The 26,635-nt window shown below is 34.1% G+C and overlaps 2 protein-coding genes across 2 annotated transcripts; both read left to right on the top strand.

Moving 5' to 3' along the window:
* Nucleotides 1-6,508: 6,508 nt before the first annotated feature.
* On the top strand, nucleotides 6,509-8,386 carry LOC136803706 (struthiocalcin-2-like). Its single transcript, XM_067060425.1, has 3 exons — nucleotides 6,509-6,678; nucleotides 7,073-7,261; nucleotides 7,811-8,386. The coding sequence occupies exons 1-3, from the start codon at nucleotides 6,599-6,601 to the stop codon at nucleotides 8,121-8,123; spliced, it is 582 nt and encodes a 193-aa protein (XP_066916526.1). The 5' UTR covers nucleotides 6,509-6,598; the 3' UTR covers nucleotides 8,124-8,386.
* An 8,612-nt stretch (nucleotides 8,387-16,998) lies between these two features.
* Nucleotides 16,999-21,964, top strand: LOC136803776 (uncharacterized). Its single transcript, XM_067060503.1, has 4 exons — nucleotides 16,999-17,265; nucleotides 19,334-19,587; nucleotides 19,906-20,026; nucleotides 21,322-21,964. Exons 1-4 carry the CDS (start codon nucleotides 17,148-17,150, stop codon nucleotides 21,774-21,776), a joined length of 948 nt encoding a protein of 315 aa, XP_066916604.1. The 5' UTR covers nucleotides 16,999-17,147; the 3' UTR covers nucleotides 21,777-21,964.
* The last annotated feature ends 4,671 nt before the right edge of the window (nucleotides 21,965-26,635 follow it).

Here is a 26,635-nt window from a genome sequence, read left to right as displayed (position 1 = left end):
GATCAGTCAAAAAAAATTATCCTTACTTGGTCACATGGCTTATTGAAAGTTAGATTTTGCAGATCAGTCAAAAAATATTATCCTTACTTGGTTATATGACTTGAAAGTTAAATTTTGCAGATCAAGCAAAAAAATTTATCCTTACTTGGTCACATGACTTGCAAGTTAGATTTCGCAGATCAGGCAAAAATATTTATCCTTACTTGGTCACATGAATTGAAAGTTAGATTTTGCAGATCAGGCAAAAAGATTTATCCTTACTTGGTCACATGACTTAAAAGTTAGATTTTGCAGATCAGGCAAAAAAGTTTATATCCTTACTTGGTCACGATGCATTGCGTAAGAGTTTCAGTCAAAAAAATTTATCCTTACTTGGTCACATGACTTATTGAAAGTTAGATTTTGCAGATCAGGCAAATAAATTTATCCTTACTTGGTCACGATGCATTACGTAACAGTTCTTTAAAAATTTTGCAAAAATTTATATTCCCGCTACACGGTCAAGTGATTTAAAAGTTAGATTTTACAGATAAAGTCAAAAAAGTTTTCATTACATGGTCACATGACTTGAAAGTTAGATTTTGCAGATCAGGCAAAAAAATTTATCCTTACTTGGTCACATGACTTGAAAGTTAGATTTTAAAGATCAGTCAAAAAAATTTATACTTGCTTGGTCACATGGCTTGAAAGTTAGATTTTGCAGATCAGGCAAAAAAGTTTATATCCTTACTTGGTCACGATGCATTGCGTACGAGTTCCAGTCAAAAAGATTTATCCTTACTTGGTCACATGACTTATTGAAAGTTAGATTTTGCAGATCAAGCAAATAAATTTATCCTTACTTGGTCACGATGCATTACGTAACAGTTCTTTAAAAGTTTCGCAAAAATTTACATTCTCACTACACGGTCACGTGATTTAAAAGTTAGATTTTGTAGATTAATTCAAAAATTTATCATTACTTGGTCATATGACTTGAAAGTTAGATTTTGCAGATCACTCAAAAAAATGTATCCTTACTTGGTCACGGGACGTCGTAGGAGTGTTCTTTGAAAACTTTGCAAAGTTATTTTTTTTATTACATGGTCGAGTGATTTAAAAGTTAGATTTTGCAGATTAATTCAAAATTTTATCATTGCTTGGTCACATGTATTGAAAGTTAGATTTCTTACTCATTAGAAATATTCAGAAATTCGACCAAAAACACGAAGCACTATCTGGTCACGCCTTTTTACCCATGAAAATTTTTTCATAGTTTTGTCCAAAAGTACCAAACACTACTTGGTGACGCCTTTTTACTCATTAGGAATGATCATACTTTCACACAAAAACACCAAACACTACATGGTCACATTTTGCTCTTCATTAGGAAGGTTCCTATTTCGGACTAAAAACACTACTTGGTCACGCCTTTTCACTCATAAGAAATGTTTATAATTCGGACCAAAACACCAAACACTACTTGGTCACGCGTTTTAACTCACAAGAAATATTTCTGATTTGCACCCAAACATCAAACACTACTTGGTCACTCTTTTTTTATCCTTAAAGATGCTCATGGTTTGCACCAAAATACCAACCACTACTTGGTCACGCCTTTTCACTCATAAGAAATTTTCATAATTTTGACCAAAACACCAAACACTACTTGGTCACGCCTTTTTACTCATAAGAAATATTCATAATTTTGACCAAAACACCAAACACTACTTGTCACGCCTTTTTACTTATTAAAAATGATCATACTTTCACACAAAAACACCAAACAGTACTTGGTCACGCCTTTTCACTCACAAGAAATATTCCTGATTTGCACCCAAACATCAAACACTACTTGGTCACTTTTTTTTATCCTTAAAGATGCTCGGAGTTTGCACCAAAACACCAACCACTACTTGGTCACGCCTTTTTACTCATTAGAAATGGTCATAGTTTGGACCAAAAACACCAAACACTATACTTGGTCGCGACTCTTTACTGCTTAAACATTCAGAAATTTCTCACACAAAACCCCACCAAATGTTACTTAATCATATCTTTCATTAAAAGCTCTCCTCACTTCCATTATTCGTCCAAAAATTTCTTACCTACCTTGCACTTTTAGTACATTTGCGGCCGAGACGCCCGACGAGATTTTTTAAGAACATTCAAATTTTTTAAGCTTTAGGGTGTTTTACTTTTAGAGATACGAAAGAAACTAGCTGAAAAAATCATTCGATTTTTAAAACTTCCACAGATAGATCACTGTGAAAACTAATTTATTTAAAATTATTTAAAAAATAATATCAAATTCGATTCCATTATTATATTAGTTTTCTTGTGCCGCTTCTTAGAAGCCGCATACAGTATATGTTCTTTATAAAGTTATTTATAAAAAAGGGTTCAGACATTGAGATTTCAACCTTTTGTATTACTTTTTGCTAGACGGAACAAGAAAGCGACCATCCATTCACTTTATTAAGTTTGTTTGTTAACACCTTTAAAAAAAAAGAGATCAACCATAGACTATTTCTTGTTTCATTTGTTTATTAACACCTTCACATGAAAGAACAATTTTTTTTGTTTAATTTCAACAGCTATAGAGGTGTTACAGAACAATACAATAAAAAAAAGCAAGTAGAAACCACTTCTAATCTCAAGATCAATCAGAAATAATTTATGTGATTATTCATGCATATATCATGACGTAAAAGAGAAAATAACAATAGAAGACGAATTAGTGATATGTGACGAAGTAGTGCTATGCACACCCTTTCAGTGCATTTTCTCTTGATTTACCCAACCCTTATAGTGCACTATATTTCTCAGCTGTAAATCTGCGTGAAAGAAAAAGCTTTCTGTTTCAAAGAAAAACTGGGAAAATTATTCTTGTCAGCTGTAATTATCAGACAATAGAAACTTTTTCAAACAAACGAGAAGTATAAACCTTTCTTTTTAACAATTATTTTGAATTTGTTTTAAAATTCGACCCTTGCAGTGCAATCTCACAGAAACACACCCTTACAGTGCATTTTGGGATGCTGAAAAAACCCACCCTTAAGCGCAGCACATGACGTAGGCCAGATCATATGAGTGCCCCCCCCCCCGGGATAGATTGAGATGCCTTTAGTATGAATAGATAGAACTTGTCAGTAGGAAAAAATTAGAAAGGCCAGTTTTTATGAATCTAATCAATTATTCTATTGTCTTTATGCTGACAAAATGACTACTTTCGACAGAAATAACAATCTGATGATTAAATACAAAGCTTCTCAAACCATTTTCGAAAAATTTTGTGTCATTAATTATTTTGATGCTGATAATACAAAAGGATAGAAATTAACACCATAATCGAACTCCAAGAGCGTCGAAATGGTTGTTTTACGTATTTGGCACGTGGCTTTAAATAGATGAGACAGGGGTGAACTTACTTTTCAATATGATATATAATCAAATGATAAGGAGAGACACTCTACGTTGGAGAAAGGGAAAAAGCTCGATAACCCAAATTTATCTGGTCGCTGGTCGTGGTCGCCAGTCGTGGTCGCCAGTCGTGGTCGCCAGTCGTGATCGTCATTTCTGGTCGACGTTTAGAAACTCTCCTAAGTAATTGTGTTAAATGAAAAGAAACAAATCTCTCTAAAGTCTGTCTCAAAATAATTTGCAGTAGATACAAAAAAATGGCTGTAACTTTTGAAAGAATTCGAATCAAGTTACGATTTTGTACTCATTGAAAAGATATTTGTGAGTGGAATATTATCAAGCAAAATAAATTTGAAAAATTAAAAAAAATGAAAATGAAAAATGAAGAATATTCATTCAATCGAAAGATATCAAACAAAATTTATTCCTGGTTGACTCTATAAAGTAGTAAAAAACGACAAAAAAACAGCCTTTATATCAATCAACCAATAAAAAACTTTGTTTGATATCTTTTGATTGAACGAATATTAAAAAAATATATTTTTCACAGTGATGATGGTCAAAGATTGAAGAATAACTCCTATGAAAATGGTAATTAACCCACATTTCTACAAGAAGTTGATTTTTTTCTTCTTCATTTTTTAATTTTATTTCTTTTAATTTTTCAATTTTTTTTGCTTGATAATATTCCATTCACAAATATCTTTTCGATGGGCACAAAATCGTAACTTGATTCGAATTATATCAAAAGTTTTTGTCTTGCAGCTGCAAATTATTTTGAGACGGACTCAATATTTTAAAGTTCTTAGAGAAACTAAATAATGAGCAAATTTAATTTGTTATTTTTGTTTTCAGCCACTTCAGTGTATTATTTCACATCGCAGGAAGAGTCTTTTGAAGATGCAAGAAAAACATGTCAAAATCTTCCACCGTTTAATGGAGTGCAATTTGATCTTGTTGTTATTGAGTCTCAAGAAGAATTGGACTTAATCTTTTCCTTGCCACCAAGAGAGTAATAAAATAAATATTCTTACCTTAACCCTTTCCGCACAACAGAAATGCACTTTTTGAAAAAATAGATTCAAAATGGTTTCCAACAAAAGGTCTCAAGTATGCTTTTTCTAACGGTAGCTGAACGAGCTCTTTGAAAGGTTTAGTTCTTGAGATATCCTCACGTCTGAAGTATGTTCTTTATTAGAAGAAAACAATCTTGTTTCCAGAGCACTTTCAGTTTTTTCCATGTTACATACAGTTTTCTTTATAAAAATATAGTTTATAAGAATATTCAAAACGAAATCGGTAAAAAAATTGAATATGCTAAAAGCATCACCATCATGGAAATTGACAGCAGAACCTAAGAATGCCATTTTAACTAGAAGTTGCCAACTATTCCCCACAAAAACTCTCCCAAATATGCCGTATTTTATACTTATGGTAACTTTACAACACTCTTCTCATAGGCCTGATGATTTTTTTTCAGCCAGTGGGGGATTTACATTTCATTGTTTTAAGCCAAAAAAATACAGTGGAGACGGAAAAATTAGCCTAATATTTAAGTGAGGATAGGGTTATTTTCGGCGGGCCAAATTTTCCACTGGAAACGATATTATGTCCCCCCTATCATGGCTAATTTTTCCAGTGGTTCTGTGAGAAGCAGGTGTTTTCTTTAGGTGAGTTTACATGAGAAAATCGATTAAGTATCCCTTTTTCAGAACTCCGGACCATTCCCCCGACCGACAATTCCCCTGATGGGCACGTTTTTCAAAATTTAGGTAGTTTTTTTGTATAAATTGCCAACGTAGCAAACTTGCTAGCGTAGCTTCACGAACATACCGGAAAGAAGTCTCATTGTTTGAGGCTGTTTGTTGCCAGTTTTAATGAAAAATACAGAATTTATAGCAATGAAATGAGCCAATTTTAGTTCGTAAGATCTTTTAGTTGTGTTATGGGGCTGAAAGAATAATTATATGCTCTACATTAGTTAATGTTTGCATTAAATTATTTCATAAAGGTTTCAAAGGCGGAAAAAAAAGAGTAGCCGTGATAAATTTTCAAAGAATTTTCAAAGCTAAATTCCTTGCTATGATGATAAGCGATCGAAAAATAGCTAACATCTCCCAGGACAGTGGTTGAAACTAACAAGAGTAAAGGTTAAAAGCCTTCTATTTCTTTAGATTTATGGGGCTATGGACTACGAGGAAGAGATTCTGAGTGTTCCGTTAGGGACCAGGCTTTTTAATTAAAAAACATTACATTTCTACTGTCAGTTTTTTATTAAAGTCTGTCAATTTATCAATCATATCACTACCCCCGTTTTTAGTAATAAGTTGGAGATTTGATATTTCACAGAAAAATGCTACCAAGGGGTATTTCGGGTCACATATCTTCCGAAGGACTTTTCTGTTTGCCTTGAAATTTAACAAACTTCTTAACCTAAGGTTGAACTACCACTGGTGAAAAAATGAACGTTATAGCATAAGTAGAAAAAAAGCTCAATTTTTGCAATCGCAAGTTTAACCGCTAAAAATCGCAAATTTTTCAACCAAAAATACATTGAAATATAGCGCTCTTGATTCTCTAAAACAAGCAAAAAAATTTCCATAATTATATTGGACTGTCAAAAGTTACAGGCATTCTTGTTTCCACTGCCAATTATATCTGGACAGACTTTAATTGGGGAATTGTTCGTTCGGGGAATCCCGTTCAGGGAATATTTTTCGGAGAGTTGTCCATTAAGGGAATTATCTACTCAGGGAATTGAACTGTCGGGGAATCGTCTGCTCGGGGAATTACCCGGTCGGGAGTTTCTGTTGGGAAATAGCCCGATCGGGGAATGGTCGGTCGGGGAATTTAAAAATCGGGGAATTACCCGTATACCTTTTGCCAATAAGAATTCAGAATAAAAACGAAACAAAAGCTTATACGAATTCTCTTAATCTGAAATATCTCCTTGTCATCTTTCTCTAAAAAAAGGAAATTTATTCATGCTAGTCTTGTACAGCTGGGGAGGATTAATAGATGTTTAAAGTACTGTTTAACAAATTCTGTTTTTTCATATCACATTTATTTTAGAGACGGTGCATTTTATCGTCTCGGATTGATGATAGATTCAATATCAAATCCAACATGGATAAATGGGGCACCGTACACTTTGGATCTTGAGCCAAAATTGGGTTTATGTGGGGAGTTCTCAAATATGGGATCCGACGTACAGATAGATTTTTTCTCTTGTATTGGAGTTTTTGAAGGATTATTTACTCTATGTGAAGCATCATTGTAAGTTTTATATTTACAATTGTTTATAAGATCCAGAGAAATTTTGCTGAGGCTCAGCAGCTGTTATTTTTTTGGAAACTTGAGCCTCAAATTTTTCTTATCCTGTCCTGTTATAGGGTGGAATTGAATTATTTTAGGCATCCTATCCTATTTTTACTACTTTGACCCCTAAATTGCTTGAAATAGGGTACCCTAATGGCACTCACCTTTATCCGTCAGCTGTTTTCTTAGCGATGCCATTTCTCATTCCCCCGTGCTAAGAAAAATGGCAAAAAAGGTTTGGGGTAAAATAGGATGAACCTTTGTCTGCGCTCAAATAAGAAAATTTGTGTTTTGGCCGAAATCGAGTGTCAGGAAATAGCTGGATTTATTTATTTTCTTTCTTTCTTTATAGGCCATATATTCCGCCATCAGAAGCTTGTAATGAAATAAAGAGTCAATATTTCATTCCCGAAGAAAACGCAGATGTTCAAATTTCATGGGAAGATGCCCAATCAGCTTGCATGGAAGAAAATGCCAAACTTGCAACCATTCAATCTTTGAAAGAAAACCTGTGTTTATTTGAGAAGTTTGCTTCCTTAAAGTAAGATATTAAAGATAATTGTTTCTTTATCGCGGCTACCAATTGATTTCTGTCAGCACTACATTTCTCTAAAATTTAACCTTTGGCGACGCGATGTAAAAAATTCATTTCACACGTCTCAATCACATCACCATTGAAAGAATTAACGGAAGAGTTTCCTTTGAAAAAGATCCTTTCAGCACAGACTCCGAAGTGTGTAACAGTAATTAATCAGCCTTTAACTTCCTAATTTGGTTCTTGATTCTAGAAAAGAACTCCATTTTTTGTCAGAACCAGTGGGATTTTTTCAACCAGTAATGCAACCAGTAATGACTGAAACTTTCGGATAATACTCACTCTAAGGGTCGATTTACAAACTTTGGCTCGGACATAAGTACCCGTCATCTCGCAAAACTAGTACCCTGGGGTCACCAACAGGCTTCTCGAGTTTCTGTTTACCCAGTTTCTACACTACATACACTACTGAATTCATTTATACAGATGGTAAGTAACGGGATTATGGCCTTACTTAGAAAAAGAGGATAAATCTAATTCTTTTTGTTTTTTAAGCACTTTTTGGCTTGGTCTTATTAACAATTTGAGCAAGAAAAAATTCCAATGGATTGATAATGACAATTCAGCTTATCGAAGTTGGTGTGATGGAAGACAACCACCTCTTGGAAGTGAAGGATGTGTCGTGGTTCGTTTCCCATCCGAACAAACAACAGGCTGTTTTGATCTGGTCGACTGTGATGAATCACATAACTTCGTTTGTGAAATCCAAACTGGTTGCAATGAATATTGTTTACAAACACTTACTCAAAGCATCTCAAAAAGCCTTCAAAAATCAAAGAATGATTGCGCATCTTGCAGAATAGAATGAAACAACAATCTGCCATGAAAAGTGTCATTTTCTATTTATGATATTGGTACTTTAATTGGATTAACTTTTGCAAGATTAAATTTCGCAAAACTCGCAAAAACGCGTGAGATTCCTGACTTTGAAAAAATAAATCCACCACGACATTTTTAAAATCGCATTTTCGGCAAAGAAACCAGTCCAAAGTCTACATGTATGGCAAAAAATGGTTTAATCTGTTTTCAGGCTTACTCACGAAATTAAATCTAAGCGAAATTTATCTAACTCTGACACGCAAAATTAAATTCAGAAAAATTCGCGATTTTTCTCGCTCGCGAAAATTAATCTTGCGAAAATTAATCCGATCAAAGTATTTCAATCCGAAAAAAGATTTGCCGACTCATGATGATTATTTATCTACTAATTTCAAAAGGGAAGGAATGGGTATTTCTTTCCAAATTGTTCCCCTTTTTGTAACCCTTAGCAGGACTAAAAGCGATAAAAAAAGAAGCAATAAAGCAACGGTGGTAAAATAGCAAAAAATGCAAACTTGAAAGTCTGAAAGAAGAACTAAACGAAAAGCGAGAGTTGCATTATCTCGGAGGGGGGGTACTTAGGCAAAATTGGGTATGGGAACGTGCCTCTTGACATGGTCGCTTTTTGTGGCTGTAAAATATGTAACAGGGTCCCAAACTTACTAATTTTCGAGATGTGTATCAGACAGGGTCGACTTTTGGTTATTTTTAGACATATTTTAATTAGAAGATTAGAAGTTTTTTCAATTTTTCGTCTACTTTTAGTAATTTTTGACCCTTTTGTGGATGAACAACACAATGTTTCCTTATGATAGGGTCCCTAACTTACCAAAAATTTCATATCCGGTAGGGTTTACTTCTCAAACCCCAGACATTACCCTCCATTTATCTAGATAGAAGGGGCTTGTAGTTTTATTTTTAGTAAGATACTATCCGTCGCATGTCACGGCACGTCACACGTCACGTCACACGTCACGTCGCAGCCGCCGAAAAGTAGATAAGCTTAACGCATCATAAACCCTTTGGATGGTGGGAGGGTAAAAAGATCTGAATTGTAAGCCCAAACAACAAAAAATTACCACTTAAAATAGTTGAAAACTGAAAAAATTTAATGTTTTGTGACGTCATTTGGGCCCTGGATGACGTCATCGAAGAAAAGGGAAAACGGTATTTTGAATTCAGAGGGTGACTGTATTTAGCTTTAATTTTTGTCAGTATTCTGGTATTATAACCTCTACAAACCAGTGTCATGGTGTTATTATATTTTTCAATTTTGGGGATTCCGACATCCAGCAAAATTTTCGAAATATCTAATGAAATACAAACTTTTATTGTTAACATGAAAATACATCATATTTTGTACACTTTATCCTATGACAAGAATTTTTCGAGTAAAAAATGGGATATGACGAAAATATCTTCACTCGAAAGATTTACCCTATATTGTACTCGGTACCTTACTACCATAGCGATTCCATTAAAATTTATATCGAAAATAAGACATAGCTGCAGTCCTCCATTTGGTTCTTTTTACAAACCCGTTGTTATGTCATTATAGTTCAAGCCTCGTTTCCACGCTCTTTATCTAATTTTGATTTCATTTAATTATTTTAAAATTTCTTCTGTATGGTATTACTTTATTTCAATTTATGTGACATTGTTAAATTTTCAATATCGATCTCTAATATTCAAAAATATTTACACAAAGTAATTCTATATAGTTGTAACTTCAAATTTCCCTTTCTCACAACCCCGGTGGGAAACTCCTTCGTAAAGTGGGGATAAAATTTTCTATCGAAATATTAATGCTGAGGCGAAAAAAAAATGTTGTGTTTCCGGAAACCGGCCGGGTGAAAAAATATGATTTCCTGACCCGGCCAAAGACTTCGTTTAGTAGTTGGTACATTAGTACCCAGGGCTTGCTTCATACTGTTTGTACATAAAAGTTATCTTTAAAGTTTTATTTCAGTGATCTTAAATTATCAAAAATAGCAAATGAGAGCTTTTTTCCTTCACCCGCATTCTGGAAACACTACATTTTTTATTTTTGCCTGATAGAAATTTTTTGATTCCAAAAGGTCAAAAGATCAAGTGTGGGACGGTTTTTGAGTTTAATTTTTGATATAAAAAGAAAGTCGACCAGTAGGGCTCAAATTTGGGGTATTTTTCCCACCGGGGACAAAATTTTGGCCAAATTTTCCAGTGGGTAGGGGGTCCCACCGGGTCTATGATACCATTCGAGACCACTTTACCTTTTTTAATGGATGAGACTATGACTAAATTTCATCAAATTTATAGAAGGAGTTAGAAGCTCGTTGATAATCCGTTGGATAGCTGAGAGTCTCCTCTTTCTTTTTGGCCCCTTCGGCGCCTAAAGACTCACTCGCTGCACGGACCTGCCTGAATGATAGAAAGGTGCCCAGTGGTAAAACTTCAAATTAATTCGCTGGATGACAGAATCAAGTAAAGCAGGGCCAAATTTTGGAGGTTCTTGGATAACTCGTTGACCAAAAATGGTAAAAAAACGGTCAAAATCTTAAAAAAGTGGATTTTTGTCAAAATTTTGCATTTTCTTTTACTTTTTAGCTTAAAATCTCGCTGAAAAGACTCACTTTTGATTATTTTTTTTTGCTTGAACATAAAGCTTGAACATAAATCCGATTCCTACAAGTTAGACCAAAAATGACGATTTCTAACTCAAACTGGGCATTACACGAGGGCGTCACCCTCCTACATAGCCAATGTCTTATATATACGACATTGACACTTAAAGGGTTAACGTATTCTTACTTTCACTATTTTGAGAGTGTTTTTGTCAATTCTCGTGAGAAACCGGTTGTTACCATAAAATATTCTTAATATTTCTTAATATTTTTGCCATCGAAGCTTTGTGACTTTTTCTTATATACTTTATTCTTATAGAAAAAAAACGTGTAACATCTAAATAAAATCTACCAACAGGGTCTGTGACATTAAGCTGCAATGTAACTGGATTCCAGTAAAAAAAGCAAGTTTCGCAAAAAGAAAATTTAAACGAACTCATGATGTTTTTTTACCTAAAAAAAAGGTAATAAATAAACTAGCCATAACTTTCATTAGGGTGCCACCGCAACAAAACGAACACACATGATCTTAGCCCTAAAGTAATTTTTGTTAAGAGTGACCTCTCATCTGAGACAACAAATGTGTCAAGGGAGTGATTTACAGTCTACTTAGAGTGACATCCGTGCCTTGTCTTACACATTTTTTCTAAAACAATTTCATAAGAATACGAGGCTGAAATTTGGCCAAAACCTAAGAACAAATTAAGAAGAATCTGAACCTCATAGATTTCAGAAATTACTGAGAAGAACATGTTTCCATTTTAATTACTATTGACATATAAGGCTGAAAAACTCATATAAATTTAAGAGCAGCCCAGCCAGAATCATATGACTTACTGGTTTTTCCTATAAAAAGCGTATATATCTGAAGATACTGCTCTTCATATGTTATTTTACCAATGTACACGTTTAGCAACATAACTGTTCAAATACTTGGAGTAGAGTAATATTTCTAACCTATGAAGAGCGTAACTACTTGTGGTATAAAAAGGGAATTTCCCAGAAAAGGGAATCTCCTTAGATTCATTTAACTCTCCAGGGATAAGAAGAAGACAAACTGACATTTCAAAATGAGTAATCAGATCAAAATAGCTCCGGAAAAGTCTTTTTGGTGATGATAAAACAATAGAGAGACCGTAAGATAAGAATGCTAACGTTAAGCGGAACTAAAATACTGAAAAACGCGCGCGAAATTATGAGATGTCCGTACACAGCTATTTCACAAAGATGAATCATTTGCCATCTACCGGGGGCCTTGTATAATTCAACTCTACTCCCAGTCAAAACCTTGTCACAAACTTTAAAAATTTTATCACTATTTCCAGTATCTTGCAATGTTATACTGCAAAGCTGGCGGTTATCCATAGGATTCTGACCAAACGCAATAATATCTGTAGAAGCAAGCCGTTGACGATGAGGTGCTACTATTGTACGATCAAAAATATCAATAAACTTGATTTGTTTCATTCCACCAGATCAATTCTCAGCCAAATTTCCATAGTTCCTCTATTCGAGTGGACAAGATTGGTTTAGAAATTATTACACATTTCTCCTTTATAACCATCGGTAACAAACGTGGGTTTTACAGAACTCCTGTATAGTCCCGATAAACTGACTGGTCTTTGAAATGCAATGTTTCTGTCTGAAAAGAAATATATATTGGCGATTGTGAACAAGCTGCGTGTTCCCAGACGGCACACAACGTCAAAAAACGTCCATGTGATTTCATAACGTCCAAATAACGTTATTTGGACGTTAAAACAACGTTGTGTGCCAGCTGGGATCGGCTTATTAATGTTTACTGATAGCGTCAGATAATATACGTATGCTTTGCCGTCATCAGGAACGTAAATAAAGCCTATGGGATTCACGGGGAAGGGGCTGGACGGCGAACTGGGAGACTTGAAACCTGTTCTGTCTCTATTTCCTTGAAACACTTTAATAAAACCCATTTCACTCAACGCACAACAAAAGTAACCATAGCAATCATCCAGGATCTTGGATGAAAGCCGTACGAATCAAATCAAGTAAGCTGAGACCATAATATACATATTCTTATGTAATTAGAAATCCATTAAATAACTGTAAATCAAAAATTTTGTACCATTTGTCATGAATACGTTATCCCAGATGCCACAATGAATATCATATCACAGTGTATGACTATATCGGAGGAAGGTTTAATTCATCGGAGAGCAAAGTATGCATGACAACTGGTACAAAATCTTGATATAATAGCGAATCCCGTAAAAGCAAAATGGGAGAGTGCTGCTTTCAAAAATTGAATAGAATTTGTTCTATACTGAATCTTACTTTTCATCTTAAAATTGTCAAAAAAAAATTCATTTTCGGAATCTTATACTTTTAAATCATTTTATCTCATTGAAAATACTTACTTGTGCAATGAATATCGTATTTACCAATAGGCTCGCAAACACATTCATAAGAACCATTAGAGTAGTTTGGAATACATTTTTTTGTTTGGGTTGATATATATTTCTCCTCCCATTCACAATCATGCTGTAAAAAATGACAAGGAAAGTTTTCACGAAGAAAATTTCAACTTTTTACCCCCGGAAAGATCGAAATTTGGTCAAAATCGGTCAAAATCAGTCAAATTTGTCTCGATAAGGGTAGTAAAATTCGCAAAATTTTTCTTTGTTTTCACCTTTTTAGTCCAAGTAAGGGTCCAAGTGACGAAAGTCGGGCGAAACCCCCTGTCAGCTTGCAATCCTAGTACCCCCCTCCCCCCGGGTCCGGGGGTTCTGTTCCCACCAAAGCAAAGTAATTTTCATATTATTATGCTCCTGTGGCACAGAGCGTTTTGTCGCCTTGGAAAAAAGGCCCAAAACCCGTTCCCGATGGAAAAAATGCCCTGATATTTAACTCGATCTTTCATGATTTTTTTTCCCGTTGGAAATTAAATGCAAAAATTTGCTAAACTATCCCCCTCCACTGAGGGAGAAGTCTCGCACCAAGACACTGGAACAGGGGTATATTGCAATGTTTCAGCTCGAGAGAATTAGGCTTTTTTATTTAGCCGGGAACACAATTTTAGTAGATGATGGGTGCAAATTTCGGCATGATTGCATAAAGTGATCAAAACTTACAAAACTTCAATAAAAATCTTTGTTACCCCGGTTGAGTTTTGGTGTTTGTATAAACGGTAATTTACTTTTAATCATCACCCGTCACAATTTATAAAATTATTTTGTTGTTAACTTTACTTTTTGATTTTACTGAACTGATGGAGGATGAATCTATGAGTCATCTAAGAAACTGGGAACGAATTTGATAATTTATTATTTACTCACATCAAGTGAAAAATAAGAATTTCCTGCAGAGGAAGAAACAAAATTTGATGTGTTTCGAAATCGATCAGTATCCAAAATATGACATTCGTAAATCTCATTATTTATGGCTGTTTTTTCAAATTGAGGCTCCAACAATTTGTAAAGTTGAGACAAGTTCGAATGCATTCTTGGGAAGTTTTGTGGTATGATATGTTGATTGCTGTCACATTGAGAATGTGATTGTCGTGCGATACCATTTTAACATAGCCATACTCAACTGAACACTAATGCAATTACAGTATTACTGTCACTCTTTCTTGCATCCACTCTCAAGAGAATAACTCTAATTATGCTGATATGACTTATGGTCGCTTAAAGTGAATAGGTTTTAAGTTCATGGCTTAAAGGACTTGAATTTTTTCGTTTGAAATGGATTTTTACCGTATATAGGTATGTATTTCCATGGAGGTAATAAAGATATAGATGTAGAGAAAACGTCTCGGTATGGATCTAAATGGTCGTTGAAATCTTTTATATAAATACACGTATTTCCTATTAGCGGATTCATGTAAAAAAGTCACAAAAAACGTCGAGAAAGTCTCTGATTGGCTGAAATATTGCATATATAAGCATATTTTTCAAAATGTCCAGAGTATGAGGTAATCTTTGCATGCCTCCGCCAATCCAAAGTTTGTTTACTCGACGTTTTTTCGTGACTTTTGCATGAATCTGCTAATAGGAAATAGGTGTATTAAATCTATTCAAAGCGGCTTTTCTTTGATGTACCATCATTGGAAGCAAAAAACATCAATTTATAACTTTATAAAAACAGAAAGAGACTGTTTGGTTAATTTTGAAAAACTTAAATTAAAAGTATCGGCTTTTCTATAGTCCGTATAAAAAACCCTGGAAGCCTTTTGTTTCTTTCCATTGATCTCCATTGTATCTAACTTAAAATTGCGTTGAAATAAAATTCAATTGGATTGGTCAATTATCAATGTTAAACAAAACAAATAATGTTCGATGTTAACCATAATGGAGAGAAACAAAGGGGTCCCATTTTTTTTACATGGACTACACGTTTTTTTATATAAGAAAAAACTATATAAGAACATAAGGCTTCGATGAACAAAAATCACGAACAAGTTACGAACATAAGGCTTTGCAGATTCCAAAACACCCATTTTTTAAGGAAATGCGGGGCAAAAGTATTCTCAAAATGGTAAAATAAGAATATGTTAAGAATATTTTTTTAGACTTACAACTCAAAAATTTAAGAACATGCAAAGGCTATTCAAAAATTTTGGATGTTCTTACAAAAAACGTGTATGGTTTTCAAAATTGTTTACTAACGCACCTAGTGTTGCATGGAGTTCGCCATTGAGGATTCTCATTGACGTATATTTGTAATCACAAGGATTCAAACTAAATAGAAACAAAGATTCAAAATTAGTTTATGAAAAAACAAAAATGAATAAATTCTAAGACTAAGTCTATATCAAACAAAGTCTAGAGTATATGAGACTAGGGTATCATGCATACAAGAGAGAAACATTAAAGTAAACAAGAGGGAATATATTGAATAGTAAATACTAAATAATGCTTACCAGCTTGCCAGAGTGAAAGAACTGTGAAGGAGAATCTAAAATGTCAAAATGATTTGAAGACTATCATTGATTGACTTATGTTTATATTATTTGAAATTTATGTGAGAAATGACTATGTCCTGAGGTGTTGACTCTCTGAGTGCTACATGTCAACTGAACTCTGAAGAAAAGTGGACAAGCTGCCATATTTATAGAAAATCTAAACCAAGTTGGCCATAAATACTAAAATTATGAAAAATAGCTAGGAAATGTTAATATGAACCAAGTCGGCTATCAAACTAAAATTGATATAAACTAGAAACTACAAAATAAATTATCATAAATTATGCAGAAAACCTGGTTTTCACTGAATATACTGAAAAATGCACTTAAAAGAAACCAGAATAGACACAAAAACAAATGGAAGAGACTCAGGATAAAATGAGATCAAACTTGAGATATTGATAAATTTTGCAGTTCAATAAGTTCAATATTGGTCAAATTACACCTAGAGACAACACAAATGTACAAGACTAGGTAAAAATTGAGTCAGATAAACGAAGTATTTCACCTTTGTTGTTGACAGTGCTTACATCCACCCTTCGTAAAATTTGTGTTTCGCCATATTGAATTACATTGATGAAGAAATATAAGGCCAAAATGTTATTCATTACTCCACCTTTAATCATTTTTGTGTTTGTTCTATGTAAAAAACCTTGATGGACCATTATGTTTGTTCTATGTGAAAAACTTGTTCGATACATTTAAATGTCGCGAAAAAAATATATATATAGATTTCGTTCGAAAATAAATTTTTTTTTTTTTGAGAATTTTTTTTATAATAATATAATATTATAAAATTATAAGATATATAAATATTATTGTACCAATCACTGAGCTTCGTTCAATCTCCTTGGATTTACTTTGACAATAAATCAATAATTCAAAGAGTTTTTTTTTATCAGGAATATCTTTGTTATATCAACAGGATTTCGGAATTTGCCGAAAATTTAACGGTATTTTGGGATTAAGATCCTGGGATGCCCCCCACTCTTTTGTTCATTGAATTTATAAGGGATTACTTTTCTTGGTCGTATGTGTATCGATGTATCAGAAAACGTTGCGACCCTTCTTATTCGTTTCTTTGGATATGTTGAAATATTAAGAAAAGCTATACAGAAATCAATCGATTCCGTATAATCTATCTGAATATCGAAATATATAACATTTCTATAAATTAAAAATTCCATTATAAATATTGACAAAAAAAGTTTCTATGAATTATTGATGTGTTGGGAAGGTAAATCTAAGGAGATTTTATTAAATGAGGCTCAGTGATTGGTCAAATATTTAACTCCTGTCCCAAAATACTTATTGATTTTGAGTCGTTACAGTCTGTAAGAAAAAATAATCAAAGAAAATAAAATTCATCGTCGATATTTTTTCGCGATATTTAGATGCATTGAACAGGTTTTTCACATAGAACAAACATAATGGTCCATCAAGGTTTTTACATAGAACAAACACAAAAATGATTGATTGTGGAGTAATGAATAACATTTTGGCCTTATATTTCTTCATCAATGTAATTCAATATGGCGAAACACAAATTTTACGAAGGGTGGATGTAAGCACTGTCAACAACAAAGGTGAAATACTTCGTTTATCTAACTCAAAATTTATAAGATTTATTTTTAATGACTTATACATTTACACCCCCTTCTCACAGACTCGTTAGTAATTTTTCAGCCAACAGGGATAAAAATAACGTACTGAAACTCAATGTGGATTGATATTCACATAGTTTTTTGGCTGGGGATTTCAATTCTTTTGTTTTCAAGCCATAAAATGCCATAAAATTCAGAGGGGATGGGAAAAATGGTAAATATTTCACAGTGAGGATTGATTTGTTTGATTATTTTCAGCGGGGACAAAAATTGGAGGATAATTTCTCACCGGGGACGATATTTTGGCCAATTTTTCCAGTGGGAAGGGGTCCCAGTGGGTCGATGAAGAGGGGGTGTACATTTATGCTGTCTCCAGTTGCGTTAGTTGACAAGTCTGAAAAACCATAGTCCTTATAAAAATCCACGGTTTGGGAATCCTTTTCCAACCCCTTTTCACAGACCCGTCAGGATTTTTCAGCCAGTGTGGGTGAAATTAACGGATTCAAACGCAATTGAGATTGATGTTCCTATGTTTTTTTTTTATGGCTGGAGGTTTGAGTTCCATTTTCGTTGTCTTCAAGGCATATAATTCAGTGGAGATGGAATAAAGCACAATATTTTTTAGTGAGGGTTTGTTTATTTGATAATTACTAGTGGCAACGAAAATTGGGGTATAATTTTCCACTGGGAACGGTATTTTGGCTAATCTTTCCAGTCAGAGGGGGTCCCACCGGTTCTGTGAGAAGTAGGTGTATCTTATCATTGGATTGCTTATAAAATGGTTTGTTTTGATCACTTTCATCATGTGAACAATCCAAAGAAGAGTAGTTAGAGGGACATAAAAGTAGTGACGAAATTTGTAAACAAACTGTATGCAGCGGGAATAAAATCAAAATAAATGTCAAAATTAAAAAAAAAAAATATGGCTGATTTTGATTGTTTCAATTGTTTTACAAGTTTGTTTTGGACACGCGATTTTAATTGTTCTCTTTAATGACACGTGGTTCGCGCTATGTTTTTTACTACTTTTACGTCCCTTTAACCATGGAGGTAAAGAAACAGGAGAAGTATGCTATTGTAACCAAGCTCGCCCTACGATTAAAAAAATTACGATGTATGCATGCTCATAATCTCATATTACGTGCATTTTTAATGAGCTCTTTTATTCATAAGTGAAATCTTATTGGCTCGTTTAAGCTTTAGAAATTAGATGAGACGAGATTCATTGTTTCTGACATTAGTGTAAGAAAATATTTGGACTAAAGGCCTGTAAACTTGGCAATCCTTCATCAAATGATAAGATTTTTTAATCAATGTTTTCTTTAAGGTGAAATTTATTGCTTGATACTTTCCTCCAAAATTCTCCAGCGACTTTATGTCTACAAATTGAGTCTGAAATCGTGTGTGCTTATAAAGAAATTTTCATTTTCTGGCTTGAGAAAATATCTTTTCAAAACAAAATTGAACGGATAACAAAATGGAACATAAACTTGTTTCATGGACAAAGTTTTATCAAAATTTTCGTATATTAAAAGGCTAGAATCTTCAATACTGATTATTAGAATGTTCAGAGCAAACTTGAGTTCTACTAAAAAGTCTTATTTCATCGGGCGAGCTTAGAATTTCTTTTGATACATTTTATAAAAGAAATCAAAAGACTTTAACGACCAATTACCGAGACATTCAACTCCTGTTTTTCTTTATACCTCCATGCTTTAACAAACTGTTCAAATCAATCTTTTAACTATTGTTTTACACAAAGAAAAAGTCAACAAAATATTATAAGAATCGGCTTCCAGACCAAGGTTCTTCATACAGACTATAGAAAAACTTACTTACAAAGACCTAAAAGGGCATTTTTAACTTTCTCGTGAAAAACTGAAAACTGTGTTCTACAAAACATCAGTGCTAGGGAAGAAAACCATAGATAGCGTACTTTCAACACAAAAAGTTTCAGCCTCAAATTCTTCCTAAATTTTTTTAAGATAGAGGGTATATTTTCTTGTAGGTTTAAAAGGGTATCCCTGGTAAAAGTGTTATTCTTTTTCAGTTGAGTATGGCTATGTTAAAATGGTATCACACGACAATCACATTCTCAATGTGACAGCAATCAACATATCATACCACAAAACTTCCCAAGAATGCATTCGAGCTTGTCTCAACTTTACAGATTGTTGGAGCATCAATTTGAAGGAACAGCCAAATAATGAGATTTACGAATGTCATATTTTGGATACTGATCGATTTCGAAACGCGTCAAATTTTGTCTCTTCCTCTACAGGAAATTCTCATTTTTCACTTGATGTGAGTAAATAATAAATTATCAAATTCGTCCCCAGTTTCTTAAATTACTTATATAGTCTTTTTGATTGTCTTAACCTCCATCAGTTCAGTAAAATAAAAAAGTAAAAGAATTTTATAATTTGTGACAGGGGATGACTCAAAGTAAATCACCTTTTATAGAAGAACCGAAATTCCACCGGGGTAATAACAAAGATTTTTATCGAATTTTTTTGGAAGTTTTGACTACTTTATGCAAATATGTCGACATTTCCTAACTTGATGGGAACAGACAGTCAGTCATCTTCTTCGTGAAAACTCTCTCCATGTCATTTTTTATAGCATGATTGTGAATGGGAGGAGACATGCATCAACCCAAACAAAAAATGTATTCCAAACTACTCTGATGGTTCTTATGAATGTGTTTGCGAGCCTATTGGTAAATACGATATTCATTGCACAAGTAAGTATTTTCAATAAGATAAAATGATTTAAGAGTATAAGACTCCGAAACTCAAAATTGTTTTGACAATTCTAAGATGAACAGCAAGATTCAGTAAAGAACAAATTCATTTCAATTTTTGAGAGAAGCACTCTCCCATTTTACTTTTACAGGATTAGTTTTGTGTGCTTTGACTCTAGATGATGTACCAGTTGTCATGGATACATCGGAAACGGGGAGATTGGAAGACTTCAGCCTCCCCACTTTTAAGCAAATGAGATTTTTTCCTCAAATTCCTAGCAAGTTTTATCTTATTTTGAGCCTCCAGCCTCCCCACTTTTACGGTTGTTCCGCCGGGCCTGTATAGGATAGGCTTTCCATAACAAATGGTATAAGATCTTACCAATACAAGGAAACCATAATTCTCTGAAATCAATCTGTGGAGACAAACTCTAAGAATTCTATCGCGAATGTCTCAATCACAATAATATCCAAAGAATCGAAGGTGAAGAGCACATTGGGCTCTTCCAGAAAAAATCCGTTCATGGGGGGTGGAGGATGAATTGTCCAGGGGTAGTGAAAAAATACCAAACAATTGCAATGTCCAGGGGGTAAATTCCAATGTCCAGGGGTAATTTTTTGTGTCCACGGGGTTGATTTGATGTTTGTCCAGGGGTATAAACCGTGTCCAGGGGGTTAAAAATCAAAATGTCCAGGGGTAATTCATGAAAAAAATAATATATCCTCCACCCCCCATGAACGAATTTTTTCTGGAAGAGCCCATTTCATCATGTATTAAAGTCCAAATAGATTATAAAATTTTCGATTTACAGTTATTTAATGGATTTCCAAGTATATAATGTGTATATTATGGCCTGAGATTACTTGATTTCACTGAATCTTTCCTATGTTCCCTATTCGTGATTTGATTGGTACGGTTTTTATCCAAGATCCTGCATGATTGCTATGGTTACTTTTGTTGTGCGTTGAGTGAAATGGGTTTGATTGAAGGGTTTCAAGGAAATAGAGTCATAACAGGTTTACCTTTCGCCGTCCAACATCTTCCCTGTGTATCCCAGGCTTTATTTACGTCACTGATGGAAATAGAGGAAAAGAAGCTCGGGGATGTCATACAAAGACTATTTTACTCGGTTTTCACAGCTCATAATCCAACCCTTACTCCGTGTATCTCAGGCTTTATTTATATTCCTGATAGATGCTAGAGCATGCGTATATTATCTGACACTATCAGTAAACATCAATAAGCCGATAACTACGCAGTTTGTTCACGATCACCAATATATATTTCTTTTCAGACAGAAACATTGCATTTCAAAGACCAGTCAGTTTATCGAGCCTAAAATCGGATTCTGGGAAACCCGCGTTTGTTACCGATGGTTATAAAGGAGAAATGTGTGATAATTTCTCAACCAATCTTGTCCACTCGAAAATGGGACATATGGAAATGTGGCTGAGAATTGATTTGGGTGGAATGAAACAAATTAAATTTATTGATATTTTCGATCGTACAATAGGAGCACCTTATCATCAACGACTTGCTTCTACAGATATTATTGTGTATGGTCAGAATCCTATGGATAACCGCCAGCTTTGCAGTACTATAACATTGCAAGATACTGCAAATGGTGATAAGGTTTTTAAAGTTTGTAACAAGGTTTTGACTGGGAGTGGAGTTGAGTTATACAAGGCCCCCAATGGATGGCAAATGATACATCTTTGTGAAATAGCTGTGTACGGACCTACAAAATAAACTTTTACTATATCATACAGGATTTTTTGCAAAATAGTATACTGAAAAAAGTAAGGCAATTTTTAGAAAGAGAAAAATATCAAGTCATAAATGCACAAAGGTATGACTTTTCAACACTGGAGACCAATTAAGTTCTCCTAAAATAAGTTAACTCAAAACTTTTGTTGATTTAAAAGATTAAAAAGTTTAAAAGATAAAATCAATTTAAGAAAAAGTTTTCTTCGCTTTATACTGCTTAAAAAAATACATTCAATTAGCCTTTCATTAACGAGAAATTTGACTGACAAGCTGCATAGGTTTGACCATAAAAATGGGAAATTTCATCAAAGTGACAAAAAAGAGAGCTGTCAATCAAAACTTAATAACTTATTTTTGATTTCAAAATTTTTATCTCGAGTTTTTTTTAATCTGCAATCTGGAAGCCTCATATTTCTAAAACAAAACACTGCTTTCGGAATGAAATTTTCGACATTGAATACTGAATAAATGTGCCTTCAAATAATTCAAAATTCAAGTTTTAACAAGTGTTGAAGTTTTTTCGTAAGCCTAGTTTACTTTTTTGAGTATATACTTTTTTGTGAAACACCCTGTATTACTTGCTAATCTCCGAGAAGATCCAGATAACGTTACACACGGCACACAACGTTGTTTCAACGTTAATCTAACCTTAAATGGACGTTGTGGACGTTAGATAAACGTTGAAACAACGTTGTGGGCCAGTTGGGAACGTTACACACGACACGTAATAGCCAAATTCCATAGAATTTGCGATTTTCTATTCAATTTAACGGGGAAAATAATTTGAAAATTTAAAGATTTACCTTGGAGAAAAACATGTAAAAATCTGAATTTTCTTAAACCAGGCTATTTAGAGCAATTCGAATACTTGGAAATGTTTTCAAAAATGAATAAACGCTGGGAGGTCCTAATAAGAACGGAGGGGGGTAGCCCGGGGTCCACTTAAAGCTTTTTTTATAGACTGGATGGCCCGGTAGTATATGGTTATATGCTTTTGCCTAGGCGGACTGTAAAACAGTCCGCCAGATTTTAGTTGTTTTTGGAAGGTAAAAAAAGTATGAAGCAATGTTTTTATTTGAAAATAAGGGATTGCAAATCTGTTATTGATGTTTGTTTCTCATGTTTGATTATATCTCTCAACTCCAAGTAGTTTTATTGTTATTTGGATTTTTAACATTTTTTTTCAAAATGGCGACCTCGCCAAATGCTCCTAGTCTACTTCACTGGACTCAGCGTCATAAAAAAATATCAAAAAGCAAAGTTCAGCTAAAAGTAGACTCTAGTCTAGGGGGGGGGGGATTCGAAAAACTTTAAAAAAATTAATAGTCGCGGGTGAGATGGCTAATTCACCGAATCACATTAGAACAGGAGCGTAACATCACTTTAGAACAGAGTACAAAAATCAGTTATGAGACTATAGTTGGTTTCGCAGTTTAATGGAGGGGGTGGACGAACATTTGCAGGGGATAATCCGAGAGAATTTGCAGGGGTTCTAAAGGAGTGTTTTTTCATTTTCTTAGGGGGTAAAACTGAAGTTAGTTCGTTCACCCTCACTTTAAGATATGAAAAGAATTTTTCCAAGGGTTCTTTTGCAAATTTTACCATTTTCCAGGGGGTATCTACACCTTTCCAAGAAATTTGTTTTCACTTGAAAAGGTTCGTCCACCCCCTGTATGTTTTATAGAACCACCAAATTCAACGCATCACATCAGAACAGGGGCGTATCATCACTTTAGAGCAGAGTACAAAAATGCTACTTTAAAAGCTGTGTCTAAAGCAAAAGAGATAATCTGTTTTTAGTTGTATGTCCCATAGCCATATATTTATAATTCCGAAGGGCTAGATGTCGTGCTTTGGGTGAAAAGTGTGCCGTGGTTAGGTAGGAAATCCTACACCTAGGCCACGCAACATTACAATAAAATTTCAGTGCTTGACCAATAAAAAGCTTCGCGGGTTTTCGAAAACAATAGCAGCAACATTTTTTGCGATATTCACTTTTGTTTGCTTGGAAGAGCTTAAAGCACAAGCTTTACAGAAATCTGTGGTATGTCCTTGGATTGGTACAGCCTTCATCCATAAGATCCTGGGAGACTATACCATTGTAGCTTTTGTTCTCGCTTAATGTGCGTTAAATAAAATCGCTGTGATACTCACAGTATACTTAAAACAACATAATGTATCAAATTTTTATTAAAAATAATTTAATATTTCAACTGTAAAATAAATAGACTAGCCATAATTTTCATTTAAAAGTGCCACCCAGAAGACCGATCAAATAAATTGTTGATTTTGGAAAAAAATGTTACTTATAGCCGTTACTTCTGTTAGAATGGCATCTCATCTGAAGCAAAATTTAGTCTACAAATATATAAGCAATTTGTGTCCATCTTCGTTATGATGTACATTTTCTTCCGCGACCGCAATAACGAGGTCATTTCTAATTCTTATTTATACTACCAGTAATACTGTATGTTGAGCTTTGAATGTTATTGTCATATGTAAGCTAAGTAGAAACCTCGCTAATGTTTTACGATTTTAATTCCCTTTTTATTCAAAACTGCTGTAATTTTTCCCATTGTTTGCTCGTCCATATCTCATCTTGAATCAAAGCTGAATTATTATTTTCAAAACGTCCATACTTAATGTTGGTCATCACAGATGACACTACTGCGATCATGATCTTTGCGGATAAATATAGCATTATAGTGATAGCGGCTACACCTAGAAGGAGTGTCTCAAAGGTGGTCAAACATGGTTGGGCGAAGGGCGTTTGGATTAGCATCCCTTGCTGAACATATAAACAACTGGGATCTGACGCCATGCCATCGATACCACTGGATATGATCAAATGAATAATAAAGATAGCCAGAATTGAAATCCAGGTTGCAAGATTGATGAAAAAAGAAATCTTATTTGTTTTGCTTTTCCGATTGTAAACAGCCAGTAAGTAAATTATGAAGAGAAACGAGAAAATGGTTTCTGCACAGGCGCGTGCAAAATATCGACCATGTATGTGTATGTATTTACCAATGTAGAAATGCTGGAGTATCATCAAAGGTAGTTGGATGACCACTGTTATCAAGACGAACAAATCCTCGTGTGACCAAGATCTCTCCGGATTTTCCTTTGCCAGGTCTTTTGGACTTCCTTCGATCAACTGCCGTCTTTTTTTCGCCAGATCTTTTGGTGCTCCTAACATAATGATCAACTTCATGGAACGAAGTATGGCTAAGCCGAGTAGAAATAATTGAACATACGGTTGCCTGGTGATACGCGAATCTACAGCATAACCGATTTCCATTAAAATGAAGATTGCAATATCACAACCAACGGCCCAAGCTTCCCAAGCAACCAACAAGATGCAGAGAATCGTAATCAATGATATTGGTGTCGTTGTATCAGAATCTAACGGTTTTATCAAGATAACAACAGCTAAAAGACCAGGGATACAGCTGATCAGCAAACGTCCACCATATGAGATCTTAGATTTCCAATACTGACGAATACCACAATATTCAACTTTCTCCTCACCATTAGTTCTTGGTAATATGAACATTTCACAAGTCTCATTAAAAGTTCTTTGATCAAAACTTTGCGTTTCGTTACTTATAGTGTTGACAGCTAACACATAAGTACACATTGCCAAAGCTAAGATAGCCAGAGCTATACAAGTACACTTGAGTCTTCCCATGGTTCCAAAGCTTCACTGCTTCATACATCCGACAAGACATCAAACACAACAACAAGAATATTGCTTTTACTGGTCGTTGTCTATCTGTTTACATTTTGTTTTCTGCCAGATTATAAAAAATTGTAGGTGAATTAACAATAATGAGGAAATGGTTACCAAGTGGTTAGAACAAGAGATAGGATATGCTTTGATGTAAAATAGATTCTAGGTATCACTTATAAGAACAGTTCAAAAATATAAGAATTTATACGGTTATAATGTTTAAGTCAACGCTTCTATGTTTGAATATATTCCCCTCGACTAAGTAATATGAATAATTACATAACTAAAATTAATGCTATGATAATGTGCATTTTCTATGGAAAGGCTCTTTGAGATAACTTTTTGTAGTGACTTCTAAAAAGCTACTGTCCGCATAACTTTGATAATATGAACTTTTAATTGCTTATGAGAAAAGCTACAAAATAACCTGGCTTATTTATCAGGATGCTTGGCAGATGAGAGAGGAAACACGCTTCACAAAAGACTGGATGGTCGATCTAAACACTTTTCCAAATGGATTGAAAGATATCAGGTACCATAGGTGACAACCAGGTATAAGGATAATGAAAGTAATCCAGTAAAGCCTGGTTTTTATATACTGTAGAAAGCTGATCCGTCAAACTGAAACAGTAGTTATCCTTTTATCCTGAGAAAAAATTAATTTTAATCTTCTACTGTAATTAGCTATCTATATAATCACTCTATTATATAATGCACCGTTTTTGTAACAAGGTAATAGTATGGAATTAGCATGTCAATTAAAAATTTCTTTTTCTATCCAGCCTCATCTCAATTCCTTTTTACAAATTTGATTGTGAGCTGAATCAGCGATTACCCTTCCATTTAACCTGTTTAGCCTTTTCAAACAAATCAAACTTCCGAAATTTCATGTACTTCCTATACTGGTAAACCTTTAAAAAGGTTTTTTTTATTGGCAATAGAAGGGGTTTCAAACATTGCTAGATGACAAACCAAACTCCGATCAACTTAAAAAGTATACTAATTATAAATCTAGATTTGATTTAAAAGCTCAGAGCTTCCACAAAAATAAGTTTCTTATGACTCAATACTTAAAATAAATTATTATTGAACAAACTCAGCAATCAAA

This window comes from Clytia hemisphaerica, unplaced genomic scaffold (assembly GCF_902728285.1).
Source record: "Clytia hemisphaerica strain Z4C2 unplaced genomic scaffold, Clytia hemisphaerica genome assembly, whole genome shotgun sequence".
Classification (NCBI taxonomy): domain Eukaryota; kingdom Metazoa; phylum Cnidaria; class Hydrozoa; order Leptothecata; family Clytiidae; genus Clytia; species Clytia hemisphaerica.
The sequence above is the reverse complement of the archived record's forward strand: the minus strand, read 5'-3'. Positions and strand labels throughout refer to the sequence as shown.

Coding starts and splice junctions, on each gene's coding strand:
- LOC136803706 (XM_067060425.1), top strand. CDS start 6,599: ATGGGATCCGACGTACAGATAGATTTTTTCTCTTGTATTGGAGTTTTT. Junction 6,679..7,072: donor ACTCTATGTGAAGCATCATT/GTAAGTTTTATA, acceptor CTTTCTTTATAG/GCCATATATTCCGCCATCAG. Junction 7,262..7,810: donor GAGAAGTTTGCTTCCTTAAA/GTAAGATATTAA, acceptor TTGTTTTTTAAG/CACTTTTTGGCTTGGTCTTA.
- LOC136803776 (XM_067060503.1), top strand. CDS start 17,148: ATGATTGATTGTGGAGTAATGAATAACATTTTGGCCTTATATTTCTTC. Junction 19,588..19,905: donor ATTCTCATTTTTCACTTGAT/GTGAGTAAATAA, acceptor CATTTTTTATAG/CATGATTGTGAATGGGAGGA. Junction 20,027..21,321: donor ATACGATATTCATTGCACAA/GTAAGTATTTTC, acceptor ATTTCTTTTCAG/ACAGAAACATTGCATTTCAA.